The sequence below is a fragment of the Aotus nancymaae genome, unplaced genomic scaffold, assembly GCF_030222135.1.
Source record: "Aotus nancymaae isolate 86718 unplaced genomic scaffold, 86718_ANA_hifiasm-v0.15.2.pri h1tg000009l, whole genome shotgun sequence".
Taxonomy (NCBI): Eukaryota; Metazoa; Chordata; class Mammalia; order Primates; family Aotidae; genus Aotus; species Aotus nancymaae.
Window position 1 is genome coordinate 9,893,460 of NW_026988420.1, and position 27,064 is coordinate 9,920,523.

The 27,064-nt window shown below is 36.7% G+C and overlaps 2 protein-coding genes across 2 annotated transcripts in view; one reads left to right on the forward strand and one right to left on the reverse strand.

Moving 5' to 3' along the window:
* The window catches only part of GTF2F2 (general transcription factor IIF subunit 2), a 156,375-nt gene that overhangs the window by 53,885 nt on the left and 75,426 nt on the right, over positions 1–27,064 (forward strand). The gene's annotated exons all lie outside the window — the stretch shown is intronic.
* KCTD4 (potassium channel tetramerization domain containing 4) lies at positions 24,946–26,112 on the reverse strand. Its single transcript, XM_012465186.2, has one exon. It carries the CDS (start codon positions 25,990–25,992, stop codon positions 25,213–25,215), a length of 780 nt encoding a protein of 259 aa, XP_012320609.1. The 5' UTR covers positions 25,993–26,112; the 3' UTR covers positions 24,946–25,212.

Consider the following 27,064-nt stretch of genomic DNA (forward strand, 5'->3'; position numbering starts at 1 on the left):
GTGAGTAGGGGGCTTTAAAATCAAAGTTAAAGTAAAATAGTAGCAGGTGGTGTGAGAAGTCATGTGATGAATGGAATAAAAAATGCTATTTAACTTCATAGAGTGAATATGAATAAGGACTATATTGGTATATCTCAATATAAATATTAGGGACATTATATATAACTTGTATACAAGCCTCAATTTAGAGTATGAATTTCTTGCCTGGAATATTGATCCATAATTGAAACCAATTTTGTCGTAAGTTGAATTTAAAATAAATCTCTTGCAAGTTAGGTCCGTTCATTTATCTTTAATGCAAAAATGACTAAACATGTTTCAGTTCTGAAAGAAAACCTTATTCTTATGTGTTCCTACCAGCTGTTAGATAGATAGCTGTGGCCTGCCCAGAGGTGAAACTCTGGTAGTGGCCAGCATATGTTGAAGAAAAAGAAATACAGCTGAAGTCTTTTTTTTTTTTCCTTAAAGAACTTCACGTATGTGTATCTGTTCACAGATTCTTGCTTATACAGACTGTATCATTAGCTGTTTGAAAAGAAGAAAAAGTAAAAAGCCCTGCAGACACACATTATACATACTATTCTTGCTTTTTTTTTTTTTTTTGAGATGGAATCTTACTCTGTTGCCCAGGCTGGAGTGCAGTGGCACTATCTCAGCTCACTGCAACTTCCACCTCATGGGTTCAAGGAATTCTCCTGCCTCAGCCTCCTGAGTAACTGGAATTACAGGTGCCTGCCACCATGCCCTGCTACTTTCTGTGTTTTAAGTATTTTTGTATTTTAAGATAGGGTTTCACCATATTGGCCAGGCTGGTCTCTAACTCCTGACCTCAAGTGATCCTGCCACCTCAAGCCTCCCAAGCCTCCCAAAGTGCCCAGCCTCACTTTTTTTTTTTCCCCTTCTCTGAAAGAGTCTTTCTTGAAAATATTTTATGGTTGAAATTGTGGCATTTTCTGCTCACAGAGGAAAAAAAAAGTACACCACCCAGTGTTGTTTACAGCTTCGGTTTCTTTTATATAACCATGCAGAACTCAGTGACTGTGATGATTTGACACATTTTTTTCCTTGCTGTATAACTTTTGTGCCATACTTAGACCTTTCTTGAGAGGAACACCTGTACTGTTTAGCAAAGAAAAAAGTTGGGTTTAGAGCCCTTCTCAATCCTTTCTCTGCTGCTTCAAGATGACAGCTGATGTTTCTTACATTCACAAGTAAGGGATAGACTCCTATAGATTAGGGGCTGTGACATAGATGCCCCGGGTGCTGCCGGTGTTCACCCATAGTCTCTTAAGACCTTGCCATTACTGTGCACACTAGCCAACTTCTGCATCTCAGCAACTTTGTCTGTTTTCTTGCTGAGAGCTTTTCTTGCTGCCAGCTATTCTGCCTGCCTGGAGGGCAGGCCAGAAATACCAGGATATTAACACTTACTTTGGGGGTGGAGTTCAGCCAATATCTGCCAGGAGTTGGTAGATAAACACCCAGCTCCTTTAACCCTCAGGTGGGATGACTAAGGCACATGTCCACACTGTTTTCCAGAGTACTACAGCAGGATTAAGCAAGTTCTCCCTGGTAGTATCCAGCTGGTACTGGTTTTCTACACTCATCACTTTAGAGGCTCCTTTCTTCTTCCTTTCTCTCTTTTCCAATCCTCAGTGTTTTCTGACAAATAAAGTACTTGAACTTTATTTATTTATTTATTTATTTTTTGAGACAGTGCTTCACTCTGTCACCCAGGCTGGAATGCAGTGGCACAATCTCTGCTCACGGTACCCCAGCCTCTGAGGCTCTAGTGATTCTCCCACCTCAGCCTCCTGAGTAGCTGGGACTGCAAGTGTGTGCTACCACACCCGGCCGGCTGGCTGGCTGGCTGCCTTCCTTCCTTCCTCCCTCCCTCCCTCCCTCCCTCCCTCCCTCCCTTCCTTCCTTCCTTTCCTCCCTCCCTCCCCCCAGCTACCTCAGAATGTGACTGTTTGCAGATAAGACCTTTAAAGAGGTGATTAAGTTAAAAAGAGGCAGTGACAGTGGGCCCTAATCCAGTTTGACTGGTGTCCTTATAGAAGAGGAAATTTGGACAGTTAGGAGAGACAGACCTGGCGTGCAGATGCACAGAGGAATGACCATGTGAGGAGGCAGCAAGTGAGTAGCCATCCGCAAGCCCAGGAGCTGAGCCTTAGAAGAAACCAAAGTTGTAGACGCCTCAATCTTGAACTTCAGCCCCCAGAAACTATGTCCTCATAGTTTCTAAGCCACCCAGTTTGTGGAAATTTATTATGGCAGCCCTAGCAAACTGGTATGTGTGATTTAATAATTGTGATTTAAGTTTTTGAACTAAGAAGTCTAGTTGATGGATTTTTAGAAAAATTTACTTTTTTCATGTGTTTTGCTTTTTTGTTACTAAAATTTTAATTGAAACCTAACCTACATATGAGAAAACGGCACAAATCCTAAGTTTATACTGTTGATGAATTCTCACAAAGTGAACACATCCCTGTAACCACCACCCAGGTAACAAAAGAACATTGTCAGCTATGCTTTGATTTTATTCATGGATCCAGTATCAGATTTTTCTAGACAAATCTTTTACGTATCTTCAGTAACATATTCCCTGTTTAACATAGATTACTGTTTGTTTTTAACCTTCAAGCATAAGTTTTACATGGACACAACCAGTATTGTTTAGAAATGTTGCAGTATTAGAAATAATATTAAGCTTCTTAAGAACTACGTTACTTAGTTTAGTTGGTTAATACAAACCAACTAAACCAACCAGAGTTACAGTTCCAACATTTATTTATCTTTTTTTTAAAATAAGAGACTGATTATTTATTTATTTAGAGATAAGGTCTTGCTCTGTCACCCAGATTGGACTGCAGTGCTGTGATCTTGGTTCACTGCAGCCTCTAACTTCTGGGCTCAAGCGATCTTCCCACCTCAGCCTCCCAAATAACAGACTACAGGCATACACTGCCACACCCAGCTAATGTTTTAAAAAGGTTTTTCTTAGAGACTGGGTCTCACTTTGTTGCCCAGGCTGGTCTCAAACTCCCTTGCCTTGGCCTCCCGAAGTGTTGGGATTATAGGTTTAAGCCACTGTACCCAACAGAGCAGAGACTGGTTATCTTTGTAAGACACAGTCTGGTAAAATTTATCATTACATAGGCTTGAATTAATTTTTCTTTCTCCCACTTAACATCTTTTAAAATTTTTTTCTGACAAGGCTTAGAAGCAAATAAAAGCTTTTGTGAAAAGTGAATGCCACTTGAATCAGTGATGCAGGTAATTTATTTGAATTTCTTTTCATGAGTTTTACAGTCTTGAAATCATTTCCAACAAATGACTTTTTTTTCAGCTAGTAAGGTACTCTGTATGCAGAGTATTTTCCCCTTTCCCCTTGAAACTGTCTGTCTGAATAAATTATATTCTAATGGAAAGGTTCTATGGCTTTGAAGTAGTTATTCCTGAAAGCTGGAAAATACAGAGAATCTGCATACAAGAAAGACTAAGGGCTGCAGTCATAAAAAGGATCAGAGGTGGTATCTGAGAGAACCGTCATGAGATCAGAAAAGTTCATGGAGGAATTGGAGAAGTCCAGTTGCAGAGAAGGGTCTGAATGAAAGGGATGTGGCTTCCAGCTGACTGAGGAGAGATTGTAATGAAAGCCCAGTGAAGGCAGTAGCAATGTGTCATACTGGGAGGGTATCAGAGAGAGTGGAGGAAGATCATGGTGGCCAGTTAGAATGGTAACAGGCAGTTGGCTGGGGCAGCAGCAGAAATTAAATAAGTAGGCAGCAGTTTGGAAGAGAGAAAGCAAAGTTGCTTGCATGTGGTGACATAGCCGTGAAAAACGCTGGTGTCTAAAACCGTTATCTTTTTTTTTTTTGAGACTCTCGCCCTGTCATCTAGGCTGCAGTGCGTGGCATGATCTCAGCTCACTGCAACCTCCGCCTCCCAGGTGTAAGTGATTCACCTGCCTCAGCCTCCTGGGTAGCCAAGACTGTAGGTTCGTGCTACCAGGCTTGGCTAACTTTTGTATTTTTTAGTAGAGACAGGGTTTCACCATGTTGGCCAGGCTGATCTCAAACTCATGACCTCAGGTGATCTGCCTGCCTTGGCCTTCCAAGTAAGTGTTGGGATTACAAGCATGAGCGGCTGCGCCCAGCCTAAAACCATATCTTGATTTCAATTCAACTTTAAAAGAAACAGGTTTAAGTAATTTGAAGATTTTGCATGACTGTTGCCAAGCATTCTGATATCCATTTTGTACCTTTGCAATGAGTAAGAAGGATCCATATTGGAACACTATAGAGTTTCCTTTCCATCTGAAGTTAGGAGGGAGGTAAACCTGATATTATTTAGTGGTATTATAAATGAAAAGGAGTATTTACATTGCCTTTTAAAAAATTATAGCTTTATTGAGATGAAATTCACATACCATACAATTCACCCATTTAAAGTATACAAGTGAATGGTTTTAGTACATCTATCACCACAATTTTGGAACATTTTCATCACCTCAAAAGAAACTCATACCTATTTATAGTCACCTGTTATTCTCACCCCAACCTCCCACACCATAGGTAACCTCCCACTCCATAGTCTACTTTCTGGTTCTATAGATTTATCTATTCTGGACAGTTTATATAAATGAAAATCTAAAATACTTGGTCTTTTGTGACTGTTTTTTTTTTTTTTTTTGCTTAGCATGATGTTTCCAGGGCTCATGCATGTTGTAGCATGTATCAGTGCTTAATTCTGCTTTATTGCTAGACAGTATTCCATTGTCTGAATATTTCATGGTTTGTTTATCCATTCATCGGTTGATGGATATGTAGATTGTTTCCTTTTTTTTTTTTTTTTGGCTATTGTGAATGATGCTGCTATGAATATTTGTGTACAAGTTTTTGTGGGAACTTCAGTTTTTATTTGTCTTGTATATATACCTAGTAGCGGAATGTAGTGTGTGAGGGTTCCAATTTTACCACATCCCCATCAACACTTGTTATTGTCTGTCCCTTTGATTATAGCCAACCTATTGGGTTTGCAGTGGCATTTCATTGTGGTTTTCATTTGCATTTCCCTGTGGTTTTGACTTGTGTTTTTCTGATGGCTGATGATGGATGTTGAATATCTTTTCATGTGCTTGTTAGCCATTTGTGTATCTCATTTGGACAAATATTTATTCCAGACCTTTTGTCTGTTGCTAAATTGGGTTTTTTATCTTTTTATTATTGAGTTCTAAGAGTTCAATATATATACACAAATCCCTTAATCAGACATATGATTTGCAAATATTTTCTCCCACTCTGAAGGTTGTCTTTTTCACTTTTCTGATGGCATTCATTGGAATACAAAACTTTTAATTTTGTTAAAATCCAGTGTATCTATTTTGTATTTTTATAGTCTTAGCTCTTTGATTTAGGTTCTGATGCATTTTGAGTTAATTTTGTATATGGTATGAAATAGGAGGCCAACTTTGTTATTTTCCATGCAGCTATCCAGTTTTCCCAGCAATGTTTGTTAAAAAGGCTATTTTGTTCCCATTGAATTCTCTTGGCACCTTTTTTTGAAAATTAGTTGATTGGGAGTTATTTATGGGCTCTCAGTTCTATTCCATTGCTTAGTGTATCTATCCTCATGCCAGTACCACACAGTCTTGAGGACTATAGCTTTGTAGTAAGTTTCGAAATTGAGAAACATGAACCCTCCACCTTTCTTTCTTTCTTTTCTTTTTTTTTTTTTCATGATTGTTGATCTATTCTGAGTCCCTCAAGTTTCCATGTGAATTTTAAGATCAGTTTGTTAATTTCTGCAAAAAGTCCAGCTGGGATTTTGGTAGGGATTGTATTGAATCTTTACATAAATTTGAAGAGTATTCCCATCTTAACAATATTATTTGGTGGACATCATTACAAAATATGCAATATAGAGGTATACCTAGATACAGAGAACAGTGTACAGAAAGAAAAAAATTATGTGTTCTATTTTTCTAATTAAGCTTTTTACTTTGAGGTAATTGTAGATTCACATGTAGTTGTAAAATATAATACAGAGAGATTGGATGTACCCTTTACTCAGTTTTCTTCCAATGGTAACATTGCAATTCATGGTACTATACCAACCACTGACATTGATGTAGACACTGATGTAGTCCACTGATCCCATTCAGATTTCCCTAGTTTTACCTGTACTTACCTGTGTGTGTGTGTATGTATTGTTTAGTTTCATGCAGTTTTTATCACGTGTGGTTTCATGTACCCATCACCACACTCAAGATGTGGAACAATTCCATCACCACAAGAATCCCTCAGGTTACCCTTTGTAAACATGCCAGCTTCCTCCTAACCACCTTCACTTCCCATCCCTTTCCCCAACCCCATCTTAACCCCTGAAAACTGCTCATCTGTTCTGCATTTCTATGACTTTGTCATTTAAAAAAAGTGTCATCTAACTGTTATGTAAATAAGTACTACATAAATGCTTTTTTCACTCAGCATAAATTCTCTAGAGATTCATCCAAGGTTTTATGTGAATCAGTAGTTGATTCCTTTCCATTGCTGAGTATTCCATGGTATGGATGTACCACAGTACATCTGACTAGTCTCTCATTGAAGAATATCTGTGTTGTTCCCAGTTTTTGGCTACTACACATAAAGTTGTTGTGAACATTTGTGTATAGATCTTTGTGTGAGTGCAAGTTTTCATTTCTTTGGGATAAATGCCCCAGAGTGCATTTGCTGGGTAATGTGGTAATTGCAAGTTAAATTTAATATGTAACCACCCAACTGTTTTCCAGAGAAGCTGTTTTTAGAAGTAAAAGTATAGATTTTTTTTAAAAAACTTGAAAATGTGACCACTGTCATATCAGAAAAGATGTATTAATATAAAACAGCTGAAATAGAACATGTTCAGCCCTTCAAAAACTGCCAGGTATCCCTCCTTGATCACAGCTCACTCCTTCATCCACAGAGAAAACCATCATTGATATTTATGATAGTAACTTTTTCTTTTATAATTTTGGCATTTAAGCCTTTACTCCTCTGTAATGTATTTTACTTTGCCTGTTTCTGAGTGTTGTATAAATAGAATCAGTATGCCATTTTTTTGGTATGAGTTTTTCATGGAACACTGTTTTCTAAGACTGATCTGTGTTGTATATAACAGTAGTTCATTTCTTTTCTTTATTTCATTCCAGCATATTTATTTACTGCAGTTTACTCATTTTTACTGTTAGTGAATATTTGTGTTGTTCATAATTTTTAGCTTATTAACAATACTGCTGTAATTTCTAAGCGTGGACTTTGTTTGGTCACAGGATATATCCTGATGATACATATCGAATATATATATATATAGAAGATATATATATGTATCTATCTTCATTTCTAGTTGGTAAGGCCCAACTGTTTTCCAAAGGAGTCATCTTTGTTTATCTTCCCATCTGTAATGTATGTAAGTTCTTTTTGTTTTAACTCTTCTCTAATGATATTATCATATTTATAAAAAAATGTTATGGTGAATGTGTAGTGATTTCTCACTGTGGTTTTATTTGACACCTCCCTTTTTTCAATGAAGTTAAGCCCATGTGTTTATTATACATTTGGATTTCTTATTTTGAGAGATGCTTGTTTAGATTTCTTGTCCATTTTTATTGGTTGTCTTTTTCTTTTTGAGTTGTTGTTTTTATATATTCCAGATACAGCCCTTAGTTATGTGGGTTTTAAATATTTTTTATTCAGTGGCTTGCCTTTTTACTCTCTTAAAGGCGTTTTTTGATGAACAGAAATTCTCTTTGATAGTCCAGTTTGTCAGTCTTGTCTTTGTGGCTTGTGCTTTTTGTGTCTCTTTAAGAAATCAAGATCATAAAGTTATTTTTCTCTGTCATCTTCCATAAGCTTTTTTGTATTGTCTTTCACATTTGGATCTGTGCTTTCTCTTTTTTTTTTGAGACAGAGTCACATTCTGTTGCCCAGGCTGGAATGCAGCGGCGCGATCTCGGCTTATTGTAACCTCCACCTCCTACATTCAAGTGATTCTCCTGCCTCAGCCTCCCAAGTACCTGGGATTATAGGTGCATTTTTTTTTTTTTCTGTATTTTTAGTAGAGGCGGGGTTTCACCATGTTGGCCAGGCTGGTTTTGAACTCCTGACCTCAAGTGATCCACCCCACCTCAGCCTCTTAAAGTGCTAGGATTACAGGCGTGAGCCACCACGCCCAGCCTGGAATTGTTTTTTCTGTAGGTGTGAGATAGGGGTCAAATTGTATTTTTCTTCCATATGAATGAGAATGATGTATTTTAAAAATAAAGATCATCTTTTTCTCACTGTTCTACAGTGCCAGCTTTGCCGTAAATCAAGTATTTACTGAAGTACAGGTCTGCTTTTAAACTCATTCTCTTTTCCTGTGGTCGATATCATCTAGCCTTATTTTGGTATCAAGGTTATGCAGTTGCATCCCCCTACCACCTCCCATCTGCAGTTTCAGTTACTTGTGGTCCACTGAGGTCCAAAAAATACTAAATGGAAAATCCCAGAAATAATACAAAACTTTTAAACTATTCTTTGTTCTGGGTAGAATGATGAAGCCATGTGACTTCATCCCACCTGGGATGTGAATCCCTTTGCTCAGCATGCTCATGCTGTATGTGCTACCTGCCCATGAGTCACTTAGTAACTGTCTTGGTTATAAGACAGACTGTCTTAGTATCACAGTGTGTGTGTTCAAATGACCCTTACTTTAGTTAATAATGGCCCCAAAGTACAGGAGTAGTGGTGCTGGCAACTCAGTTAAGCCAAAGAGAAACCTTAAAGTGCTTTCTCTAAGTGAAAAGGTAAGAGTTCCTGACTTAATAAGGAAAGAAAAAAAATATGTTGAGGTTACTAAGATCTGCAGTAAAAATGAATCTTTCATTCGTAAAATTGTGAAGAAGGAAAAAGGGTCCACAGTCTTGTTTTTTACTGTGGAGAATTCTACTGTTAGTTTTATTGCTGATACTTTTAGGCATCTTTATATTTCCTGTGGCTATATAAAATTTTTTTATCTTTGATTTTAATGTGATATGTCTACATGTAGATTTCTCTTTATTTAAGCTGCCTGGGATTCATTGAGCTTCTTGCGTCTATTGATTGCTGTCTTCCTTCATTTGTAGAAAACTTTCAGACACCTGCCCTTTAAATGTTACCTCTATTTTTTTCTCTCCTGAGATTCTGATGAAACAAATATTTTAAACATACGCCCAAGTGTTTCTTTATATCTTCTGTGTCTCTCTAATGATTTTTCTGCCCTTTTTCTGCTTGTGCTGCATTCTGGAAAATTTATTTTTCCTATATACCAGCTCACTAATGGTTTCTTCACTTGTGTCTAGTCTGATATTAAACTTGTCCAGTGAGGTTTAAATTATATTTATTATTTATTTTTATATCTATATGTCTTATGTGATTCTTTTTTGAATTTATGACAATTTTCCCTGTAGATATTTCTGAGTTTGTCTTATTTTTTTAAACACAGTCCAGTTGTTTTATAGTCTGTATCTGAGAATTCCAATCTCTGAAGTCTTTTAGAGTCCCTTTATGTTGATGCTTTTACTGGTACTGGTCAAGGAGTCTAGTTTCAAAGCTTCGTGTTTGGTATTATATTTATTTGTAGGAATAACGTGACTTTCTTGAAAAAAAATTTTTATTTTCATTTTCTCCTTAAATTCCTTTTACCAAACATGTGGCTTTAAATGAAAGTTATGTACCTATTCTCACCAAAGCACTACAGACCGCTATCAGTTCTGATCCACTGTTTCAGTAATTTATAATAAATCACCCCAAACTGGGGGCTTACAACAACAATGATGTCATATTTCCGTGAATGTGTGAGTTGGCTGGCTTAAGCTGTGGGCTCCGCTGTTCCACATGATGTTGACTGGATTTACTCATGCATCTGCATTCAGCTGGGAGGTTGGCTAGGGTGCAGTGTCCAGGACTGCCTCACTTGTTGTCTGAGACTTGGTGCATGTGGGTTGGAGCACCTTTGTTCTGTTCTTTGTGGCCTCTCTTTAGTGCTCTTGTCATTTATTTGGTCTAGCCCATGCTTCTTTACATGGTATCTCTTTTCCAAAAAAGCAAAAGCTGCTAGGTCTGTTAGGAGCTGGACTTGGAACTGGTGGAGCATCACTTCAGCTGCAGTCTGTTGGAAACAGCAAGTCACAGGGCCTGCTCAGATTCAAAGCTATAAAATAGACCACACTTCTCGATGAAACTAGCAGTGTGCGAGTACAGGGAAGGAAGGGATTGTTAGCAGTCATTTTCAGAGTCTACCATAATCACATTAAACCATGCTCAAGGCTTGAGATATCTTTGATGGGATAGTCCAGGGATTGAAAACTAGGTGATCATTACAGTGGCCATGTAGCTTACCTGGTTACAAGGTGGAATATTTTTAAGAGTAAGAAGGAGCACTATTTTCAAGCATGCCAAGACTTCGGGTGTACAACTAGACTGTCTCTGGCAAACTAGGACTTGTGATCACCCTACTTAGTTTATCAGGAGCTTTTAAAATTTCCTATTTATCAACACCGTGAAGATACAGTCCTTTGGGATTTTAATTTTTTGTGGTTATGAACTCTTGTTAGACTTTCTACCTTGTATAGGCACTGAACTTTGATTTATGTCCCCCATGCCTTGGGAGGCTATCTAAACAAAAGTGTCTCATGACCACAGGAAATCTCTTTTTCCTTTTATTTGGGGCTTGTAATTCCTTATTATCTTGTGGTCTTTTTGATACTTTTAAGATTTTATTAAGCTTTTCAATTGTTTTCAGTGGGAGATTTTATCTAAATAAGTTAGCCTACCATTGTAGAAAATAAGGACCAGCATAGTTAATTTACCTGAAATAACAAATGAAAAAGAACTGGGCCAGGAGCGGTGGCTCACGCCTGTAATCCCAGCACTTCAGGAGGCTGAGGTGGGTGGTCAAGAGATCAAGACCATCCTGGTCTTGATCAGGATCACGAGGTCAAGAGATTGAGACCATCCTGGTCAACATGGTGAAACCCCGTCTCTACTAAAAATACAAAAAATTAGCTGGGCATGGTGGCGCGTGCCTGTACTCCCAGCTACTCAGGAAGTTGAGGCAGGAGAATTGCCTGAACCCAGGAGGCAGAGGTTGCGGTGAGCCAAGATCGTGCCATTGCACTCCAGCCTAGGTAACAAGAGCGAAACTCCGTCTCAAAAAGAAAAGAAAAGAAAAGAAAAAGAACTGAAGGAATTTCTTAACATCAAATAAATGCCTCTTTTTCACAAGAAATACAAGTTTCCAAGAGTTTCTTCTAAGTTGGAGGTGGGGGTGTAGATGTGGGTGAGGAATTAAAGAATCAGAGTCATTATATTATTTAAAAAAAAAAAAAAACTGTTTTGACCTGGTGTGGTGGCTCACACTTGTAATCCCAGCACTTTGGGAGGCTAAGGTGGGCAAATCATGAGGTCAGAAAATTGAGACCAGCCTGTCCAATATGGTGAAACCCCGTTTCTACTACAAAATGCAAAACTTAGCCGGACGTGGTGGTGCACACCTGTTGTCCCAGCTACTTGGGAGGCTGAGGCAGGAGAATCGCTTCAACCCAGGAGGCAGAGGTTGCAGTGAGCCAAGATTGTGCCACTGCACTGCAGCCTCAGCAACAGAGTGAGACTCCATCTCAAAAACAAACAAACAAACAAACAACAAAATAACTCCATATTTCTGACAATCTGTTGATTCTCTGTTATAAAAATTTTGAAAATTAGGCCGGGCGCGGTGGCTCAAGCCTGTAATCCCAGCACTTTGGGAGGCCGAGGCGGGTGGATCACGAGGTCAAGAGATCGAGACCATCCTGGTCAACATGGTGAAACCCCGTCTCTACTAATACAAAAAATTAGCTGGGCATGGTGGCGCGTGCCTGTAATCCCAGCTACTCAGGAGGCTGAGGCAGGAGAATTGCCTGAACCCAGGAGGCGGAGGTTGCGGTGAGCCGAGATCGCGCCATTGCACTCCAGCCTGGGTAACAAGAGCGAAACTCCGTCTCAAAAAAAAAAAAAAAAAAAAAAAAAAAAAATTTTGAAAATTATAATCCTCAAAACAACTTCTCATTTTTACTTAGTTGTATTATCACTTTGTCAGGGCTGTAAAGACTAACATTCCACAACTAATTTCCCTGCTGTTTAACCTTAGTATAAATTATAAATAAATTTGTACTTTCTTCTAGGTTTTTGATCATGTCATCTTATTCTTGAATTATTTATTTTTATTCTTTATTGTCTAGATTTCCATGTTAGATCTCTTTTCTAAAAAAGCACTTAGAGGTGAGCTTTACAAAATATGCATAGTTTCTTTTCAGGTCTATTGTAGAATTTTAGTCTATACAATAGATTCATTTGTATTTTGTGTCTGTTTAGTCATATAGTCAGAATTTTCTCTTTTTTTTAGTGTGTATGTGTGTGTGTGTATACATATACACACACACACATACACACTAAAATATAATATATAAAAATATATATTCCTCAAAGCAGATTTTCAGCTGGTCAGCAAATGTTTAATGAGTATTTTTGTCATAATTATAAACTCTAATCTAATTTGGTCCATATTGCTTATATCATATAGAGAAAAGATTACCCATTTTGTTTTTCTCAAATTTTGTGTGTTTGTAGCCAAATGAATTGTACTTTTATTTCTACATGTGTGTTATACTTCATGTCAGTCATGTAAGTTACCTTACTTTGTTGCTTTAATAAATTTTTATCCAATAAAATTTTATTTGATTAATTTTTTATTTGACCTAATGTTTTCTTTAGAAGGGTGTAATGACTTGAAGAAAGAATGGATTTTTTTCTTTAAAAGAAGTATACTTTTGTATTGGTAAATTGGTAGTCTCTGATGTGGTCTTTGTCATATGTGGTCATCAAAAAACAAAAGTGAGCTAGGCAGTGGCTTACGCCTGTGATCCCAGCACTGTGGGAGGCCAAAGCAGGAGGATCACTTAAGGCCAGGAGTTTGATACCAGCCTGGCCAACACAGTGAAAACCCGTCTCTACCAAAAAATGCAAAAATTAGCCAGACGCGGTGGTGTATGCCTATAGGGTAGTCACAGCTACTCAGGAAGGCGGAGGTTGCAGTGAGCCGAGATCGCACCACTGCACTCCAGCCTGGGCAACAGAGTGAGACTCTGTTTCAAAAGACAGAAAAAAAAAACAGAAAAGCCAAAAGTAATATCCAGATATCATGACATCAGTTTACTTCATATACCTCCCTCCCTTCTTGCTGACTACCTTAAAAAAGGAAAGGGTCATACATTTCAACTAGTGGCACCTTGAAATTTATTTTCTTTTTCACAGTAGTTTTAAGGACTCATTGTTTTTGGTGTAAAATAACCAGTCAGAGTAAAAAAGCTCAGTCAAGAGAGATCCTTTAGGGAATCCTTAAATGAATAACCAAGAATGTTTTAAGCATGTCAATTACTTGTACATGAACGTTTCTCTCTGATGTTCTTAAAGACAGTTTTTAGGTTTTAAACAACAGCAACTTTACATTTTATCTTATAAAGCTGTATAATACAAAAACGATTAGTGTGTATTTACAAGGAAATATAAAATCAGAATGGAAGGGAAGTTAAAAAAAAAAGAAGTAAATATAAAATCTATTAACCTGTGAATAAGTGAGTGTTGCTTTTAAGTGATCTTCATATTTTGCTATATAAGCCAGAAAAACTTACTTAGCATTGTCTTTTGGGTCACTTTTGAAAGCTAGAGGGAGAATTTAGGTTGAGAAAATGTCTCATCCAAAAGCATTGTCTTTTGGGTCACTTTTTGTCTGTTTATACAGTTTGTGAGCTTGAGCATCATCAGTACCACATTATGTTAGCTTAAGTATACAAAAGCTAGCTGTAGCTTTTCTTGATGCTTCTGTTGATATGGTATTGGGGAAAATGGCTAATTGTTTGAATAGTCTACCACAAGCTTATTAATTTAGAAAATTAGAGATAATAATGGTAGCTCCTCAGGTAATAAATGGCTGCCCTGCCGGCTGAAGCTTTAAACTCCTGCCTCTCTCTGGAGGTAGCTCCTCATGTAGCCCTTTCTTCCTTCATATCCTGCCGTTTCTAAGAATTTGGCCATGTCTCTCTTCCAGCTTCTACCAGTTTAGTTTTTTAGACTATGTTTCACTTTCCTAGTGTTCTTTTTTTTTTGGAGACAGAGTCTCGCTCTGTCACCCAGGCTGGAGTGCAGTGGCACGATCTCGGCTCACTGCAGCCTCTGCTTCCCGGGTTCAAGTGATTCTCCTGCCTCAGCCTCCTGAGTAGCTGGGATTACAGGCGCCCACTGCTATGTCTGGCTAACTTGTTACCTCAGGTGATCCACCCGCCTTGGCCTTCCAGAGTGCTGGGATTACAGGTGTGAACCACTGTGCCCAGCCACTTTCCCAGTGTTCTTACTTCACTCCTTCCCAGATGACTCTAAAATAGCATTCAAGATAGCTTTGTGATCCTAAGTATTTTTTAAAATTGCATGGTACTGTGGGGAAACGGAATTATGCCTTTCTCTCTCTACCTTTATACTCTTGTTCCATCTCCAGAGCAGGGCAGTACAAGAGTTTACTATATCTCAAAAATTTGTGAAATGATTTCTTTGCTTACTGTTATAAAAATAGTCTCCCTCTTCCTATTTGCTTAAAAAATATTCTACTTTTTTCTTAGGTGGTCTCATGGAAGAATTTTCAGTTCATTTTTAGAAATCATTTTGCTGGTTATTCCCTAATTGGTAGCTATTCTTCAGATTTAATTCATTAATAATTCTGTACATGAATGAAGAAAATATGCCTAGCTCACAGCGGGTTTCTTTCCTGGTTATGTCTCACCTGCCAGTCACCCCTTTTCCTTTCTGTGATTTTGGCCTCGCAAGTCTCAGAAATGGATTCTCTCTACTAGTTTTTTTCTTACAGTATATTCACCAGGCAGGCTGGGTTCCCTTTTGGTTAACTGTGGCTTCTTCCATTGTTTTAACTAGGTCTTGACCTAAACTAATGAATGAGTGGAGGCACCCCCCTTTCTTCAATATTATTTTGCCCATTTTCAAGGTTCATGTCCTCTGTTGAGTCTCTTACTGAGTTCCAGGAGCTGGTCTGAAGGCATTATCACACAGTGGTTAAGAGCTTGGCACTTTGAAGGTTGCTTGCTTGCTGTGTGAATGCAGGCAAATTGCTTAACTCTGGGGCTCTCTGTTTCTTCATCTATTAAATAATAGTTTTAATACAACCTACCTCTATCTGTTAGAATTAACTATGCTAACAAAATATCAGTGACTTCAGCACATTGTTTTCACTTGTAAGGGAAATTCCTAGATAAGAACTCCTTGTCTGCTATGGCATTTCCAAGGTAATTAGCAGGCCTCTGCCATTGTTTAACTGTGGCTTCCATCCTCGGGGGGCCCAGAGTGATTGCTGTAGTTATTACTGTCATATCTACCTGGTTTCCAGGTTCATCCGTGTCCCTACAAAGGACACGAACTCATCGTTTTTGATGGCTGCATAATATTCCATGGTGTAAAGGGACTTTTAAATTCTTTGCAGGAGCATATCCAAATGTCACACTCTGCTTACATTCCACTAGTCAGAACTTGATAACTTGGCCACATCTTACAGCTACGGAACACTGGGAAATACAGGTTTAATTTGGGTTCAGTTGACACCGTTAATCAGGGTTCCATTTCTGACAAGAAGGGAAGAATGGGTACAGGAGAAGTAACTAGCAGTTTCTACCCCATCGCCTCATGAGATCGTTATGTATTGTGCACTTTAAAGCAGACAACGCATGTCAATACTTAGTACCATGCCTGATGCAAAGTAACACATCAGCAAATGCCAGACATTTTTTTTTGCCAAGATATCAAAAAGAACCTTTATTACATTTTATAATTGCCTCTTATGCTTTCTTGCCAGATGCCTTTGGAGCAGGTGCTTCCTGGGCTGGAGCTTTTTGACCCTTCTGAGCTTTTGGAGCAGGTGCTGCCTTCTGGCCTGTGGCTTTCTGGGCAGGAACCTTCTGGGTAGGAACCTTCTGGACTGGAGCCTTCTAACTGCGGCAGTCATCTTTTTTGCTGGAAGTTTAGCAGCTGCTGCAGCAGCAGCAGCAGCAGTACCCTTAGCAGCAGGTGCTTTTTTTGGGAGAAGCTTTTGGAGAGCTGCCTTTTGAAACTTCTTAACTTCATTCTTGATTATTGTTCCTCATTTTCTTTGCTTTCATGACTTTAAAACGATCAAAATCTGTCATCTGGGCTTTCCTTTCTCTAATGCCAGACGTTTTTATGATCTCTGTTACATATCTGCATTTACCACTTTTTTTTCCTTTTTATTTATTTATTTATTTATTTATTTATTTATTTATTTATTTATTTATTTTTGAGACAGAGTCTCTCTTGGTCACCCAGGCTGGAGTACAGGGGCACAATCTTGACTCACTGCAACCTCTTCCTCCCAGGCTCAAGCAATTGTCCTGTCTCAGCCTCCTGAGTAGATGGGATTACAAGTGTGCACCACCACCCCTGGCTAATATTTATATCTTTTTTAGTAGAGACAGGGTTTCACCATGTTGGACAGGCTGGTTTTGAACTCCTGACAAGTGATCTGCCCTCCTTGGCCTCCCAAAGTGAGCCACCATACCTGGGCCTCTCATTCTTTTTGACTCATTCACTTACTTTCCCAGAGGAGTGACTTATATAGTATTGTAATACCAGAAACTTGTTTCTGTATAGAAACAACTATAGATGATTTCTCTGCAGTAAAGAGGTAGATAGGGGGTGACTGTTCCTTATTGGGAAAGAAATTTCTGTAGAAGTTTTAGCATTTTACTTCATTAGTAATTCTTAACATTGGTGGAGTTGATTGGTGCATTCCTTTTTAACTTTAATTTTTCCCTTTTTGTGAGACAGGGTCTTGCTCTGTCACCCAGGCTGGAGTACAGTGGCATGATCCTACCTCACTGCAGCCTCAAACTCTTGGGCTCAAGCAGTCTTCCCACCTCGACCTCCCCAAGTGCTGGTATTACCATGTAAGCCAATGTAACCAACCTTTTTTTCCCTTTAATTGTGAAATTCTCACCTGCTTTTCTTTTCTACTGCCTTGAACCAACAAGCCAGTGTTTGATACATATTAATTTTTAAAAAGATAGAGTGAATTAAAATTCTACCTAAACTTTTCTCTTTTACATCCTTAAATAGAAAGTCTTAGGAAAGTTAGGAAAGATGTTACTTTATGCCCTTTGCTTCGCTAAACACCTCAGTGTTAACTGCCAAGTTTGTATATATTTTATACAAGCACAAAATTGTTATTTTCTCTGTTTTTGACAGGGCCTCCTGTCAGTGGTGTAGTTACAGCTCACTGCTGCCAACTTCCTGGGCTCAAGCCATCTTCCCACCTCACCCTCTTGAGTAGCTGTAACTATAGGTGTGTGCCACCACACCCAACTTTTTTTTTTGTTTGTATTTTTTGTGGTGACAGGGTTTTGCCATGTTGCCTAGGCTGGTCTTGAACTCCTGGGCTCAAGTGATCCTCCAGCCTTGGCCTTTGAAAGTGCCTGGATTATAGGTGTACCACCCTGCTTAGCCCATTGTTTTCTATATACCTGTCACCTGGTGAATTTTATAATATACCTAACAATGCTGTGTTCTGTAACAGCAAAAGATGTATTTGAAGCTCCTTTCTTGCCTCTTATTAAGGACAATCTGCCTGATAATCCAGATAATCCAAATTTTCCTTAAGACACAAAGGAGAGCAGAGGGAAATATAACTGGGAACAAAAATGATATTTTAATATAGCCTGCTTCCAGTTTTCAAGGAAGCTGGATTTTATGTTCTAAATCTCAGTGTGTTGGTTTGGCTGTGTTGTAACAACACCGACTTATAATATGTTATAAACCTGTACACGTTGTAAACGTGTAGATTTATACATGTTGTAAATGCCTGCGGTTGTGTTTGGTTTTAGTTTCGGTTTTGTGGTTTTATTAATCCATCACCAACGACTTTTATCAGTTGTACAACATAGTGAATATACAAATAACAATGTATTATATATGCAAAAATGTACATTAAGCATAGTATAATAAAATACAGAAATTCTAGTTTTATTTCAACCACTATTTTAGAAAAAAATAATGTCTCATTCTTTACTATCCAATTCAGTATTTTTTCCTAAAATAATGGTTGAAATAAAACTAGAATTTCTGCATTTTATTATGCTATGCTTAATGTACATTTTTGCATTGTTAGAAAATACTTTTAAGTGTTCTTACCACAAAAATAAGTATATAAGGTAATATATATGTTAATTCGTTTGATTAGCCATTCCATAATGTATACATATTTCAAAACATGTTGTATACCCTAAATGTATACAAATTTTATCAATTAAAAATAGTTTTTTTGCATAGAAAGAAAAATGCACTAAAAAATCAATTATGACTTTTAGATTCTTCTGTTTGGTGTGTTTCTCTCCAGTCATCATCTAACCTTTATTAGTAATTATTTTCATGCCCAGCTATGCAGTCTTTCTTTTTTCTTCCTAGAGGGATTTCTCTTAAAATATCTTTGCATATAGCTACTCGGAGGCTGAGGCAAGAGAATTGCCTGAACCCAGAAGGCGGAGGTTGCGGTGAGCTGAGATCGCACCATTGCACTCCAGCCTGGGTAACAAGAGCGAAACTCCGTCTCAAAAAAAAAAAAAAAAAAAAAAAAATCTTTGCATAGATAGAAAAAGAATATGTAAAAATCAAAATAGTTTTGTGAGGTTATAGGATTATGGTATCTGCATTGATACTTATTTTTAATGTGTTTTTTTTGTTGTTTTTTATTTTTTTTTATTATTATTATTTGAGACGGAGTTTCGCTCTTGTTACCCAGGCTGGAGTGCAATGGTGCGGTCTCGGCTCACCGCAACCTCCGCCTCCTGGGTTCAGGCAATTCTCCTGCCTCAGCCTCCTGAGTAGCTGGGATTACAGGCACGCGATATGCCCAGCTAATTTTTTGTATTTTTAGTAGAGACGGGGTTTCACCATGTTGACCAGGATGGTCTCAATCTCTTGACCTCGTGATCCACCCACCTCGGCCTCCCAAAGTGCTGGGATTACAGGCTTGAGCCACCGCGCCCGGCCTTTAATGTGGTTTTTTTATGTTGTTGTAGTTCTTGTTGTTTTGAGACAGAGTCTCCTTCTGTAGCCCAGGCTGGAGTGCAGTGGTGCTATCTCAGCTCACTGCTACCTCTGCCTCCTGAGTTCAAATGATTCTTGTGTCTCAGCCTCCCGAGTAGCTATGATTATAGGCATGACCCACCATGCCCAGCTAAATTTTGTATTTTTAGCAGAGATGAGGTTTTACCATGTTGACCAGGCTGGTTTTGAACTCCTGACCTCAAGTGATCTACCCACCTCTAATTCCCAAAGTGCTGGGATTACAGGCGTGAGTGAGCCATGGTGCACAGCCTATTTTTAATATTTTAAAAAATAAATAAAAATTTGTCAAATGCTGTGATACCTAATGTAAGTGCTAAATGGTCTGGTTCTTTGAAAAATAACATTAAGTGATAGAATATTGTCAAATCAAGCAACCACTGATAGCAAAATTAGTATCATTCAACATTTTTTTAAGAACCTTAAAAGTAGTTAATAAATATCTGTTTTAACAAGGCAAAAATCTAGTGTGTTGCAATGAAGAATTAGTAGACTTCCTCAGTTTTATACTTCAATAAATAAATATGTGCTAAATATCCTACAGGACAATAATCAAAATTACTCTTGAAAAGTTGGGCCTGTTTTTAAAAAGGAATTTTCAAAAGTTAACTGGTTTTTAAAATAAAATTACTATTAAAACTTGCTTTTAAATGTAACTGAATATTCTGGAATTATAGTTTCGGAAAAACCTGTTATGCTTTAAGGTTAAATGTCTTATATTTTATGATATGGAGCAGGATTTTAAAACATTTATAAAGGGATATGTTGACCATGACTCATGCTTGTAATCACAGCACTTTGGGAGGCTGAGGCAAGAGAATTGCTCGAACCCAGGAGTTCGAGACCAGCCTGGGCAACAAAGTGAGATTCCATCTCTATGAAAATATATATATTTTTAAATTTATATTTAAAAAACTTAAAAGGGGTATATTATAATTGTCTCATTCTTTAATATCCAATTCAGTATTTTTTTCTAAAATAGTGGTTGAAATAAAACTAGAATTTCTGTATTTTATTATACTATGCTTAATGTACATTTTTGCATTGTTAGAAAACTTTTATTAAATATAGTCATTTATAACAACTTATAAGTGTTCATGCTTTTTGTTTGCTAGAAACTATTGAACCATTATGTATTTTTTTAAGAGAAGAAGTAGAAATACAGTCCACCTCTTCATAAATTTTTTTAGGCATAAAAATTTTTAGGCATAAAATTTTTTAGATTCATCTTAAATATTTCTCTTTGCTTATCCTATTTTTCTTTATCACCACTCCCTTCGTATTTGTTGATAGAAACAAATTAATCTTCATGTTAGCTTAAGCAAAATATGATTAGGATGATAAGTCTACACAGAATAAGCCATTGCATATTTCAAAGCTAAATACAAATGATTTCTAAGTTGCATGCTGTTTTGGATAGTCCTTCATATTACATCTTTCCTTTAATAGCAATGATTAATTATGATTCTGTAATTTTAACCTTGACTTGATGCTGTAATTTTAACCTTGACTAACAGCATTGCAGTTTAAAATGTTCATAATTTATTAGATAGGCGTATCTTTAAAATAGCATTATCACATATATTACTTGTGACTGATTTTATTTATTTATTTGAGATGGACTCTCGCTCTGTTACTCAGGCTGGAGTGCAGTAGCACGATCTCAGCTTACTGCAACCTCCATCTCCTGAATTCTAGTGATTCTTGTGCCTCAGCCTCCCAAGTAGCTCAGATTACAGGTGTGCACCACCATGCCCGACTAATTTTTGTATTTTTAGTAGAGATGAGGTTTCACCATGTTGGTTATGCTGGTCTTGAACTCCTGTCTTCAAGTGATCTGCCCACCTCGGCCTCCCAAATTGCTGGGATTATGGGTGTGAGCCACTGTGCCCGGCCCTGTCTGATTTTAAATTGGTGACAAAACAGCTGCTATGATTATTTTGTTATTGTAGATTTTGACATGAAGCTAGAAAATAAAAGTCCCAAGAAACCTATTATATGTATTTTAAATAAATAGAATGAAAACTGTGTTCGCCTATAGCAATTTAAAGTACAGTCTTATGTTTTGTAGTATTTCGTCACAGAGTTAAGCATGGGCTTGTTAAAAGTTCTCCATTCTGTTCATGTCTAAGTAGAAAGCCTAATCAATGTAAATGTGCATTTTGGGGTGACCTATTCATGGTTATATCATGAAAATGCTTTTTACTGAACAAGATAATAATAAGTGCTTTATCAAAAGTCTGTGAAGGTGAGGTACTTTACATACAATTTAGAATTTAATTTAAACTTTGCAAAAGCCCTATCAAATAATCATTATTATCCCTATTTTACTGTGAGGATGTTGACATTTTATAGAGTTAAGGATCTTGCTTATAGTCATGTAAGCAAGTTAGTGGAAGTTAATGGAATTAGAACCCAAATCTGACTCCAGAGCCCATGTGTGTTTCACTGTGCCGTGTTTTTTTCTCCTAATATGTCAGTTCTGTGGATTATACAGTCATTAAAAAGTTAGCCTATTTTTCAGCAAACTTGCTCTGTAAAAAATCTTAGATTCACCAGCAGACAAATTTGTGATATTCTTTACTGTTGTGAGTTGGATGATTCACCTGTTTTTAAAATGACATGACATTAAAAATATTGCTGTTCTAAAATTCAGTTTTTCACTCAACATTTTAGGAATACTTGCATTGGAAGATTGTGTCAAGTGAGGCAAACCTATATTTTGGTATACTGTATTCAACAACTACCTTATGAGTGCCTGTTTTCTGCCACGTTCTAGGTGTTAGGGATATAAGTGGCTTGCAAAATCAGACACAGTTTCTTTTGGCTCAGGTACTGGTATACCTGGGCTTCAAATCTTGGTTCCAACCCTTTATAACTATGTAATCCTGGGCAGGTTACTTAACCACCTAAGTCTCCATTTCTTCATCAGTAAAAAGGAAAGAGTAATAATACCTTTCTTAGAATTGTTTGAAGTTTAATTGAGAGAATGTATGTTCATAGCATGGTGTCTGGCACGTAGTAAAATGCTTAATAAATGTTACCTTTTATTATCACCCTAAAAGTAAGTAGCATTTGAACTATAAGTAATTTTTTTTTGTTTTGAGATGGAGAGTCTTGCTCTGTCACCCAGGCTGGAATGCAGTGGTGTGATCTCGGCTCACTGCAAATTCTGTCTCCTGGTTCAAGCGATCCTCTCGCCTCAGCCTCTCAAGTAGCTGAGATTACAGGTGTATGCCACAATGCGTGACTAATTGGAGTAATTTTCTTTAAAAAAAAGACAAACTGAATAAGCTGATTCAGTAACATCATCTTCAGTCTGGCATGGTAGTTATCTTCCTTGAATTATTTGAAAATTATTTTTCATTTGTTTTGTTTGTTCATTTGCTCTGTATACCACCATATATACAGAACAAATTGTTTCATTTGTTCTGTATACCACCATGTATACATTTTAAAAATATAGTAAAAACCATACACTTTTCACAGTTTAAGGATGGTGCTAGAATCACTGCGTGGGATAATTCCAAATGTAAGAGATATATGTTTGGCTCATGGCAACTATAGTAACCTACTTTTTTATTACCTTTCTTTTGAAAAAGAGTTACTTTGTGATTTGTTTTTGGAACAATATTTACTTATGAGAAAAATTTTGAGAAAGAAATTCTTCAGTGACTGCTAACAAAAATACTATGAAATCGTCACTCTGACTTATAATTGACATTTTTTATGATTTCTTGAGTTTCTTGAATAGAAAGTATTTCTAAATATGTTTAGAAAATACTAATATTAAAATATAGATATTTTCTGTATACTTAGATCACAATATTTAGACACTTGAATATATAAATGCAAGTACAAGTAATTTGAAATTTAAAAAGGTACATTTATAAAAAGTTACAAGGGTAGTCAGTCTAGTGAGATTTCCTTTTAGATTACTAAATTGTTTTAGAATATTGTGACTTATTAGAAGTGTGAGGAGGAATTAAATGTGTCCAGATACAATTTCTAAAAGATGTTACATAAAAATGGTTTCTATCAATAATAACTTAAAGTAGTTAAATTCTACTTTTTGATTTGATGAAAAACCTTATTTGTAATGGTTCTAAGGAGATCTGTTCAGCTATATCTCCTGTAAAAAGATATGTCAGTGTTTTTTTTATTCTCTGTAATGAATCTTTTTAGAGAAAATCTTGCTCTGACATTAAATCACTACCTTTTTTTCATTACCAAAGTCCAAATGCCAAGGAAAAGTCAACTCATAAGTTGGAGAGGCATATAAAACAGTTCAATTATAGTGGCTATTAAAATAAACTTTATAATTCTTGTTTTTATAGTTTTGCTCAGTCTTGATTAAGCTGTTTTAAAGTATGTAAAAAATGTTTTAGGAGAAATCTGTTTTTCTTAGTATACATAAAAATATTGTGTAGCTGATGTGGAATTTGGTTTTTAAATGTGATTTTTTTGAAGGAATTTTTTGTAGAATAGATTTTAAAAAGTTTCTTTTAGTATATACAGCCAACTTTTACATTACATTAGACTTTGTAACTAGTAGTCAGTTATAGTTCTGGAAATGAATATTAGCTTTACTTACTGTAAGTTTTTATGAGTAATCAAACTTTTGGCATATATGCTAATTTATGTAACCCCAGTCAAGATTTTCAGACATCTTCTTGAGACTTACTAAAATTAAGATTTAGTTACCAGATCTAATGGTTTAATTTTAAAGGAGCAAATTTAAGTTTAATTTGTTCTTAGAAGTCAAAGAACAAGTGAAATGATTTAACTGTCCTTTGCAGGGGGAAAATGCACTCATTTAAAGTTAAGTTTGTAGATTACTTCATTGAAATGCAGCCATACATAAAACTTAATTTTTAAAAATAATTTTTTGTTTGGTATGAAGTAATGTTAACTCATTGAGTCTGAGATTTAGCATCCAAAAAGGCATTGAAAACAATCAAAATTCTTTCATAAGAATAATGTTTAGTGATGTTCATTTAATATTTTTGAGCTTGAAAAATAAACAGATACTTAGGGTGATTGTGAAAATGAACTCCTTTATTATTCTAATAACACATACTCTGTGAGTCTAAGTTATCCATGCTTTGTGAGAACTTAGCCTGCAAAGAATTGAATTTGTTTTTGTTACTTCCAAGACCAGCCAGGGTTACTGTAGCCTGCCGGTTGACTACTACATCAATGCATAATTTTGTGCAAAATCATCAAGTGGTACTGTTTGCTTTTAAAGTGAGTTGTAACTTTTTATTATAATCATTGATACAATCAAAGAAGGTAGCAGTGCTTTTATTTACTTTTTATTGTCATCAAGCAATTTTCTAGGAATTTTCAGCAAAATATCAATCCAGCTATAATTCTACTATGAAACACGGGAACTGTGAATATAAGCTTTTGGTGCCTGCTATGAAAAATCAAATCAGTAGCCTTAATGCCTTCTTACAATCTCATTTTGTTTCACTACAGCTCTGTTTTAGTTAGATCTGCACATCTGTTTTGCTCCAGGTGGTTAATTTTACCAGCTCAGTTTCTTTGTAGATTTTTGCCATAGTAGAAAGGATTTTAAATCTTAATAGCCCCTTAAAATATTTTATTACCATTTCCTTAAATGAACAATCGATAATGTACATGCTTTGTTTTTTGTGCAAATACCCAAGACATTCTGATTAAAAGACAGCTTAGGGACAAATAAACAAATAGCAAAAGCATTCAGTCTTTATTTACAGTATATAGAAGGTTACTGTTTTCATTTTAGGTGAAAGAGTCTGATCAGCAGGAACACCCCAGAGGAAGGACATCTTTAGCGATAGAATTTACATACCGTTAGCTCACAGTAATTGATTAGTAGCAGGGCTCTGTAGTACAGAGCTAGCTGGGCACGTTATTTGGGATGCCTTTGATGCTGTAGTTTTCCGAAGCTTGCTGGCTGCATGCTTGTTGCCTTTGTTCGTGACACAGGTAATTACTTGATAAAATGAAGTGCATCGCTGTGAACAATTGACCCTTTGGAACAATCCAGGCTGGTCAGCAGTCTAAAACCACACTTTAAAGCCATCATGATAGCCTCAAACTTAAGAGTTTCCAAGGTACAGACAAAGGTGTTGTCTTCCTTTAGTACAAGTCGAGTGCCATTTTCAGACTTTATGAAGTATTTAAATTGGATGATATTTGATGATATTGAAAACTCCTCTGGAAATCCATCCAGCCTGCTTTTGGACACCAGAACAATGCGAGACTTTATTTTTGAGATGAAATCAGGAGCATTACAGAAGATTCTCAGTCCTTGTGAACGATCGTGGTTATCTGTTATTTCCAAGAAAGTAGTCTCTCTGGGTGTTAGCTGTTCTTTCTCCCACCTTGATTTCACTTCCTCTGCCAGTCCCTTGAGCTGAAAGAATTCTGCTTCTTGTGCAAGAAGTTGATTTTCTCGAAACCCTTCGGGCAATAGAAGTTCTCCATTTCGTAGGAAGTTTAGGACATGCCTGAAGAGGAGCCCATCCCTGTCTATGAAATAATGACCATCAGCATCAAACGGGCAGAGGATTTTTCCATTTACTATACCTTCAAGGAAAGTGTCTGGGTATTTGGTCAGTGTTTGTTTTTGAGTAATGTATAAATATCCGCCAACGTTGAGGGTCATCAGTGTGGATTTGCAGTTCTTTCCTTGATCAGCATCTTCCAGGCTGTTGTGTTTCCCTTCATACTCCTTTTCTTTTTCTCTTCTGTTTATTTTACGCTCCATTTTTTGCAGATACTATTTCAGCTTGTTCTTCTTGGCTTTGAGATTTTTTAAAAAGAAACACTACCACAGAAGCACGGCTTTATTCAGCCCCAGCCTGGTGATGGAATGGAAATGCTGGCAGCATCGCCTGCGCTGTCAGCTCAGTTTTGCAGTAGGTGGCGTATCAGCCTATGTATGCAGGAGCTTTCTGGAGTAAGACGGAAAAGAGAATTTGCATTTAACTGTATCAGGGAAGGGATTTGTTTTGAAAGGATTTTCATGTCTATCCTTTGAATAATAAGAGTTACTCAGAGTAAATTGAATTTCCTCTTGTCAATTAAACAGATCCAAATGTGGATCTTCTTCAGCCAAATGTAAATTTTTAACTATTCCTAAATGCCTAAGTTATTTTTTAATCAGGCAGGCTTAATATTGAATAATATTGTCATCTTTCAGAAAATAATGTATATTGATTTAGTGTCATCTTTTTAAAGTAAATATGAGTAGGAAACGTAAGATGAAAATCTTAGGTGTATAGAATTTTCTTTCCCGGAAAAAGTCACACATTTCACAATGGTCTAGTCATTTTTGAGACACAAATAAGAATACTTAATGTGCTACTTGTGACACTACACTTGAATTTAATTGGATTTGCGTGTGATTCTGATTTGGAGATCTTTGTTAAAGGATGTTAAGAAAATTTTTTTATGTTTTATTATTTATTTTATTTTTACCCTAAAAGTAAAAAAAAAAAAAAAAAATCAAATAGGCTTTACAGTAATCACTTACTTTTTTTGGTTAAGATTTTCTGTGGGAAATGCATGAACTTGTTTCACTTGAAGCCTGCTTTTGTGCTGAACAAAGACTAGGACAAGTGTAGAAAATACTATAACTGTGTATATGCATGTGCACATATGCAATAGGAAGATAGGAGAACAATATAGATTCAGAATACCTGCTACAAAATAGTGTCATGAGTAAGTTAGTTTGTTCCTCTTTGTTTGTTTCACAGTGGGCAAAAGAAACCACCAAAGCCTAACCTTGTTTTTCAACTTGGGAGCTGAAACAGTGTGAGTGATGTCACCCTCTACTC